At 40.5% G+C, this 8,978-nt stretch overlaps 1 protein-coding gene across 1 annotated transcript; it reads right to left on the bottom strand.

The window, feature by feature from the left end:
* Positions 1-2,674: 2,674 nt before the first annotated feature.
* Positions 2,675-3,706, bottom strand: LOC136316295 (trace amine-associated receptor 6-like). The gene has a single exon (XM_066248279.1). The coding sequence runs from the start codon at positions 3,704-3,706 to the stop codon at positions 2,675-2,677; it is 1,032 nt and encodes a 343-aa protein (XP_066104376.1).
* Between the last annotated feature and the right edge of the window lie 5,272 nt (positions 3,707-8,978).

Below are 8,978 nucleotides of genomic sequence, written 5' to 3'. Positions count from 1 at the left end.
ATTTAACTTTACAGCAGTGCAATTCTATGAGACATGTATGTAGAATAAATAGGTCTATTATCTAATGTTTCACTGAATTTTTTCTATGATTTTCCTCTATATTTTAATAATAAGAAACATAATTAATGTCAAAATAACCTGGAGATGTTTTCTCTGAACATATGTACCCTGATTTATCAATGTCACTCCATTAAAATAAAATAAAAAAAGAAACATCATAACATAGTTAAAAATCTGTTATAGCTAATCTGACCTACTGAGTATGGTAAGTGATAGCATAAAACTTTTTTGTTGACTGTTATGTTATTAATCTATTCATTGTCTTCTAATTTGTCAGGTGCCTTTTTTTTATTTTTGGATATTAATCCTCTTGACAAAATCGTGTCTACACTCTTGTCTTCTTACACAAGTCCAAACATGCTTGAAGAATCATCAAAATTGCTTTTTACTAAAAAAATAATATTTTTTTAAAAATAACTTTAACCCCTCAGTCAATGGGACCACATGTGGATGAGAAGACGATGTCATGGGAATGACCAACGCCAAGGACCAGCACTGTGATGGCAATCAGTCTTCTGCTCACAGGACTTAGCATCCCTGACACTTTTTTGGTCCTCAATAATATAACTTCAAGTGTGTTGTCCATAGTGCCCACAAAATTACTTTCCTTGAGGGAAATATTATACCAAAACCATTTCTTATTCTTGGCAATTCTTGACACAGGTACTTGTGTATAATCAATATCAATACTTAATATCTGTTTGAAAGCAGTGAACTATCTCAGCAAATAACCAACAACAAAAAAGTACTTCAGTCATTTTACCTGAATAACTCCAAAGAAACCCCTCATCAAATGTTTATATTCAATTGCAATTTAGCTTTTTTTATATAAAATACTCCAGCTATGCATTATAATAGACTATTATAGAATTATCAGTATAAAATATTCCAGGAAGAAAAATATAAAATTATAGCACACGTTGCTGTTGTTTTGTTCTTTTAAGATTTTTGCTAGATTATCATAAAATGTTTGACCTCTCTGTGGAGAAGGGGCTCAACAAATAAACAAAGGTTTCTGCCAGAGCTTCTATCTGGGAAAAAACCATTCCTCCAGTCCCTGTTATGACCCAGAAAATTCAGTTCCTCCCCAATATCCTGGTGCCCTTTGAGCTGCTGGAGTCCAGAGGGAATGCGTCCTAGATAGTCTATGCTTGGACCTGTAAGAGGAAGGTCCGGGACTCCGGCTGCTCTTTGTCACACTGAGCCACTATTCCTGCTGGCTTTTACAGCCAGACGCTGTGGAGACTTCTATTCCTGGCACTGGAAACCTGAACTGGGAGTCTGGTGTGGGGCTGGGATCCCTTGCTCTTCAAAAGAGACTTCTGTAGCTAAACTGATTTTAGAGACAGAGGAAAGGAAAGAGAGAAGGGAAGGAAGAGAGAGAGAAATACATCGATTTTTTGTCCACATATCACACATTCACTGGGTGATTCTTGTGTGTGCCCTGACCAGAGATCCAACCTGTGACCTTAGCTTATCTGGATGATGCTCTAACCTCCTGACTTACCTGACCAGGGCCTCCCTCCAGATATTTATCTGCCACATGTGGGTGTGGAACCAGCACTTCCCGCATCTCTGCTCCTCTTACCAGTCTTGTTGTGGTTTCTTCTATATAACCTTAATTGTAGGACTTGCATTCAGCTAGATTTCAGGTAGGCCTGAATCATACTTGCTCAGTCGTTTAGTTGTAATTTTGATGTGGTTATTGCAGGATGTGAGTACCATTTTTTATGCAACCATCTTGACCAGAGAAGCCTTCACAATATTTTCACATGAGAAAATTTTATGTAGGAATAATAACTATTAATGATAATAATTTTTCCACTTGCAAAACTTCTGTCAATGTCTGTAATTAATACGTGATCTCAAGGCTGAATCACTGGACCCTACAATATTACAAATAAACATTTCAAGAATCTGCCCAGCCTTTAAGTAGAAGTTTACTTGTTGCCCGAAAAGCTACTGAGAGGCACAAACTGACTACAAAAGAACAAGGAGAAAGAGTCACAGAGGCGCAGTATCAACAGACTGTGTTTGTTATGACTGAATTGTATCCCAGAGTATTGATATATTGAAGTTCTAACCCCCTCCCCACCGTACTTTGGAATGTAACCATATTTAGATATAAGGTCTTAAAAAAGTAATTAATTTAAAATAAGGTGGGGTTTTTTTAGAGTGAGCTCTAATTCAATATGACTGCTATTCTTATAAGAGAGGAGATTAGATCACAGGGACACACGGAAGAAAGATTATGTGAGGACCCAGAGAAAAGACAAAAGAGGAATGCTCAGAAGAAATCAACCATTTTGACACCTTGATTTTAGAAGTCTAGCCCCTAGAATTGTGAGAAACAAGAGCACGTGGCAGTACATGTAGATTGCATTGAGAAAAATGACAAGTGTAAACTCACTTTCTTATTTATTAGTTAGATAGCAAAAATCTTTACAATAGTTTATGGGGAAGTATTAATGGCTGCACCTTCTCATGACTTTCTTCCTGGTTAATTTGAAAATTATTTCTCTAAATCAAAAAGGTATTATGCATTTATTTTATTAAAATTCATAATATTCAAATTTTTAAAAGAGCTTTTGAATTTCTTAACTTAGTGCTTACATTATTTTGAAAATAAATTAATGGTTGATGAGCTATTCTTTAAAAGTTTCCCACTTAAAATAATTTTTATAGCTTTCCTAAACCAAGGATAAAATAAAGCATAAATCAAAGGATTCATAGCTGAGTTATAATAACCAAACCAACAGAAAATTTCATAAATATAGGCAGGGGTTATGAAGCCCATAAAAGCATCAATTAATGAGTCAATTGTGTATGGTAACCATGAAATCAGAAATGCCACCACTGTGACCCCGAGGGTCGTAGCTGCTTTTCTCTCTCTCCTGGCCACTCTGGCTTTGTAACTCTCTGAGGATGATTCTGCTTTGCTTTGAGAATTTTCAATTTTTATAGCTTGTTGTTTAGCTACCAGAAAAATCTTACTATAAAGAATGATAATCACAAGAGTAGGTATGAAGAATATCAGAAAATCTATCAACACCCAGTCCTGATTTACAACAACTTGACAACCTCCTATACAGTGAAGGGCACTGGATAATTCCTCCAGCCCGTCCTCACTGGCACCTGTGTAGAACACGGCGCCGCTGTAAGCAACGGGCAGGGTCCAGGAGATGCCGATGCAAATTCCTGACACAGACACTGTGAACTTGATGGGATAGGCCAGAGGGTCAGTGACAGCAATGTACCTGTCGATGGAGATGAAGCACAAGTGGAAGAGAGAAGAGTAACAAAATGCTGCATCAAAGCACGTGTGGAAAGTACAGAAACTTTGTCCAAAGTACCAGCAGCTCTCCACGGACCTGACCATGCTGAAGGGCATCACGGTCGCCCCCACCAGGAAGTCGGCACAGGCCAGAGAGGCGATGAGAAAATGGGCTGGAGAGTGCAGCTGCTTGAAATGAAGAACTGACGTTATCACCAAGAGGTTTCCAAATACAGCGAGTAAAGACCCAAAGCCAAACACTGCGTAGAGAATCACCCTGGGTCCGGGCGAGTAGGAAGTTTTAATGCAAGATCCACTCACGTTCTCATAGCAAAGCAGCACAGTAGCAGGTGGAGGAAGATCGCTGCTCATGGTTCTGCAGTCTGATGCTTGCTGGGATCCTGTCTTGTCTTATGATAGGGGAGGATATTTTCAATTCTGAAAGTTTAAAAAAATTAAGCTACATATTTTAGCAACTACTTTTAAATATTGCTTCAGATTACCTCCTTTCCCCATTGTAATTATAAAGATAGATTAAAAGAAATTGTAGAGCCCAGAAAACTATTCTTTCTGTCTTTAATTCATGCAATTATTTCTGTAACTATCTCTAACCTTCACAGATAGTTAACTCTAAGAAAAACCTATAAATTTTTATCTGGCAAGTAATCAGATCATTGAAATAATTGAAAATTTTAATTTAAATACTTGGCTCTTTATACCTGTGAAGTTCCTCTTTCCAAAGCATAATCTCATATAATATAATTACATAATGGAGAAGGCACCTTTTAATAGTTTCCACCTTCACATTGTCTATGAAGTTAACACCTAAAATGTTTTTAAAAGCTGGCCAATAAACTTCCCTCATCAGAAATTTTTCACAAGAAATCCCTGTAGTGTAAGGTGTGAATCATGAAAGAAAACTTCCTTTGATAATTATAAGTTTTCTACAAAACATATTTCTCTGTGTTCTGTTACTTTGTAGAAACACTCTTGATATTCATAATCCTAAAATTGCTTGAAGTTCAATTGGCATGAAATAGCTTCACCCAGTATTTATTTCACAATAAAATTACCTACTCCCTGTATATAAACTGGCTACATAGTTTGCAGAGCTCAATGTAAAATAAATATGTAAGGTTCTTTTTTTTAAATATGGGAAAAATTTTCTTAAAGTATAAAGCTTACTTTTTTTGTTTTGTTTTGGTTTTTTTGGTCTCTCTTGACCTCTCATGGTGTTTGATTTTACTATGTAATGTTCTACTCCCTAGGGCAAAAAGACTTCTGCAGAGAGAAAGAAGAACCAGTCCTGCAGCTTAGCCATGCCTCCCACTGCCAGGTTCCCCCTGCTGCCCTCACTGAAACAATATGCTGTGCTCAGGCTGGGGGCCAGGAAGCCGAGCTAGGCATCTGCCCTTCTCCTGGGTTTGCCACCTGAACCAAAGGCAGACAGGTGACTCCCTAAGGATAGTGACTTCTACACCAGGACCCACTCAGTACTGGGTTGGGGGTAGATGAGAAGCTCGGCCCCACTGACTTGCCTGTGGAGTGTGCTGTGGCCCTACCAGCCGAGGACGCGATGACCCCCGTCATGCCTTATCACGAGACTGCAGAGTGAGCACTAGACCGAAGACCTCCCTGCACGGCACCCAGTTCTTCACCGGGGTGTGGAGAGAATGGCAGTGGCAGTGGGTTGAATGGGGAAGTGGGAAGACTGGACAGGACCCAAAGTGCCAGGGGTGGAGGAGCAGGTGGCTGAGCACCTGTCCCGGGAGGAGGAAAGGTGGTACGATGCACAGCAATCACATGTGTGTGTTCCACTGTCCCTTCAGACTTCACATACAAAACACAAATTCAAAGGTAAAATTATGGAGAATTTCAGGACTGCAGCTATAGGCTCGAACCCCAATAGATAGGTTTTTTTCTGTGCTGCTGGTTTAACTGCAAGCCTCATGGAGAGGCCCTGCCTATTTCGTTTCAGAGATTAAATTATCTCTTTGCAGCAGCAACTAAATGATGAAGCAGAGAAAATCAAGGCAAATGCAAAGCTGCCTGATGGGAATTTGTGTTTGCTGAGGACCAGGTGGTTCTGACAGCAACAGTCTATCCTAACACCGACCTTTGTCCTTGCAATATTACCAGGAATTTAGGGACTTAGAGAGGCAGATTAAGAGGATTTCATTAATGTACTCCATCAAAGTAGTTCTGCAAACCAGGCATCTACCTACTTCTGCTGCTGATATGATGTGTGACTACAGTGTCCTGGTGCTCTTGCTGCCTCTGTGAGGTGCTTGTTTCTGGATTCTTGCGCCCAGCCAGAGCTGCATTGTTAGGAGGGAGAACACCTTTTGTTAGGAAAGAAGCTGCAAAACAAAATCTCTCAGTTCTTACCTTTAAGACCAAACACCTTGCTCATGTAAAAAAGGAGAGATTACAAAATACATGAAGTCAGATAAAACATGCTTTTTTTTTTATCTCTCCCACTTTTATTTCTGAAACAAGAAAAAGATTTCATTAAAAATTTAACTCAAGCTTGACCAGGCAGTGACACAGTGGATAGAGTGACACAGTAGATAGCCGGGGACCCTGAGGACCCAGGTTTGAAATCCCGAGGTCACCGGCTTGAGAGCAGGCTCATCCAACTTGAGCGCAGGGTTATCAGCTTGAGCACAGGTCACCGGCTTGAGCGTGGAATCAGAGACATGACCCCATGAGCACTGGCTTGAAGCTCAAGGTTGCTGGCTTGAGCAAGGGGTCACTGGCTCAGCTGGAGGCTCCTGATCAAGGCACATGTGAGAAAGCAATCAATGAACAACTAAGGTCCCACAACAACAAATATTTTAGGTCAAGATTGTTCAATCGGTCATTCATTCACCAGCCCCTGTGCTGCAAATACATGGAAAAGGCAAGCATTTAAAAAATGGGAGGGGAGGAAGTACAGCAAAATTCATAAATGAAATAATCTGTGTGCACAGGAAAAGAAACAAGAGCACTAAATGTGAGCAGAGCTAACAATGAGAACCTAGTGGTTTCCAGGTCCAAAAACAGCAGTGGAATCCAGGATTTTGACTCTTTTTTTAAGATGTCTAAAAGTGCTCCATCTCACACTGGAAATAGTGCTCAGCTCACTATTGAAGCCAGTGGGGGCGAGGGTCCTCATCACGTGGGAAAGGATGCTAAAACAAAGTGCCGTTGCCCCAATTCCCCCTGGATGTTTGGCTTAGAAAGCGGTTGCCTAGGGAGAAATAAAGACACAGCTATAACCTGAGCCTGCTGTTTCCCTCTGGGCAGTAACTTACCACACCTAGTTTTGAGTTTATGCTCCCACATCTTTTTCACGTCATTATATACATGGCAACCGTTGCTGAAGAAAGAATGATTGTGTCCCCTCAACGTTGGTATATTGAAACCTGATCTCCAGTATAATGGTATTTGGAGGTGGGAACTTCAGAAGATGATTAGGTCAAGAAGGTGAAGCTCTCATGAGTGGGATAAGTGTCCCTAGGAAAGAGGTTGGGAAAGCCCACTTGTCAGCATACTGCCAGACCCTGATCAGCTGGGCAGCCACCAGAAGAGACTCAGGAGGCTGCTCAGGGCCTGAGCCCCAGGGCCTGGTCTGACACCCCTACCCACTGAATGGGTCACTCTCTCCAGGCATTCTTTTAACCCATTTGCAGCACACTATTATACCATTGGTTGGGAAATTCTACCTTAGAGGGAAGCCTTAGATAGAATTCATGTTATTAGGACTAAAGTGAGGGCTAGAATTGATACAACAGTGAATGTAGATAGTGGTGATGTTAGGGGTGGCTCATCAGATCTGGACTAATACTTTCAGTATGCTTTATGTGGTCTCAACCCAAATCTGTTGTCTCTTGTGATATGATTTCTTACCAACCTCAAAATGATCCCTTAGTTATTCACTGGGCCTTTGTGGCAGACCAAAGAGAAAGATTCCTCTTCAAGAAAGGAGTCTGGACCATCTGGGCACCCTAAAGAAGATCACTTTGATTTGCTACATTGATGACCAGATAAGACAGGCAAGCAGGACTTCGCACACTAGGTACCTAGTTCCTGGCCTTGATAAGAAACATGTCTCCTAGAAGTTTGCAGTTAAGCCCTATGCAGATTCAGAGCCCTCTACTTTATTAAATTAATCAAGGGTGTCCCAGCCCAAGAAAAAAACAGTCGAGTACCTCTTACATCCCCTACAGCAAAGAAGAAAGCTCAAGACCAGGAAGACCTCTTCAGGGTCTGCCAGCAACATATTCCACACTGAGGAATACCGCTCTGGTCCATAAACTGGATTATAAAAAAGTCTGCTAGTTTGGGGTGCAGCCTCGAGCAGGAGAGCGCTCTGCAACACGTTTGGGCTGCAGCATGACTGCCACACAATTTAGTGACCTTATGATGCTGGAGGTATAACTAGGAGAAAAAGATGCAGTGTAGAGGTGACGAAAGGCCCCAGTGGGAGAATCACAATGTGGTTGTCTGGGGTCCTAGAACAAGGCCATCCTATTTACAGTGGAGGATACAGCACATTGGAAAGATGACTGCTTTTGTGCTACTGAGCCCAGGCAATGATGAAACACTAACCGTGTGACACCAAGTGCTCAGCTGTCTTTAACTGCCCACCATAAAGTGGGTCTTCTTGGATCTTCCAAGTGATCAGATTGGGTGGACCCAGCAGAATTCTTTGTAGAATGAAAATGATACATCAGTCAGAACAACCAACAGTATTTCTCGGAAATAAAAAGGCACAAACTATCTTCCCAGGAATTATATAGGAACTGACATTTATATTATATTCGGTTCTCACACTTAACGCTCACACACACACACACGCGCACACACACACACAGGCATCAGTTGAAAAGATAAGCACTTAACTGTGTCTAATGGCAAAGGGTGATATTTCATCAGTTTCTAAGGAGAACACTAAACTAGGCAGTAGAGACCATTTTAATGATAATAAAATATATGGTCCCTGTTATGACTCATCTTGGTGAAATTTATGAGGTAGGCAATCCTCTTGGAAGTCCTCCATCTGCCCTGTCTCTGCCTCCTTCCATCTCATAGGAGCTCCCTTGTCTCTCTCTCTCTGTCTGTCACATCTTTTCCCACCAGTAATATGAGCTGCTAAACAATAACTATTTGCTGACCAAACTATTAATAAATGAGAATATTCCATTATCATCTTCATTTTATAGCTGAGAAACTAAGATACACAAAGGATGAGTAACATAACCAAATTGGAAGTTAGTAGACAGCAGAGATGGGACTCAAACGTAGACAACCTGGCTTTTGAATGTCACTTTGAACTCTGATGCCGCATAGAGCTTTTGCAGATAAAAGAAGGGGCATGGTTTCAAAAACAACTTGACATTTACAATCCGCACCATAAATCTCTGAGCTATCACCTCATATATTCCCATATTTTTTAAAAAAAATACTGAAGTATCTATTAAAATACAAAAGTCAAGTTTAGCAAAATCAATAATTCTGAGCAAGGAAAAATAAATAGTTCATCTATTTGAACATACTGAAGGGAGAGTGAAAAACAATTTAGAAGTCTGCAATAAAAAAGTGCGCCTTATGTAATCAGAATGTTATTCCCAACCTTCCATTAGGAAATAAAAGTACTGGT

Source organism: Saccopteryx bilineata, chromosome 12 (genome assembly GCF_036850765.1).
Source record: "Saccopteryx bilineata isolate mSacBil1 chromosome 12, mSacBil1_pri_phased_curated, whole genome shotgun sequence".
In the NCBI taxonomy this organism is placed as follows: Eukaryota; Metazoa; Chordata; class Mammalia; order Chiroptera; family Emballonuridae; genus Saccopteryx; species Saccopteryx bilineata.
Note: the sequence above shows the minus strand (reverse complement) of the source record. Positions and strands in the feature narration are given on the sequence as shown.

Coding starts and splice junctions, on each gene's coding strand:
- LOC136316295 (XM_066248279.1), bottom strand. CDS start 3,706: ATGAGCAGCGATCTTCCTCCACCTGCTACTGTGCTGCTTTGCTATGAG.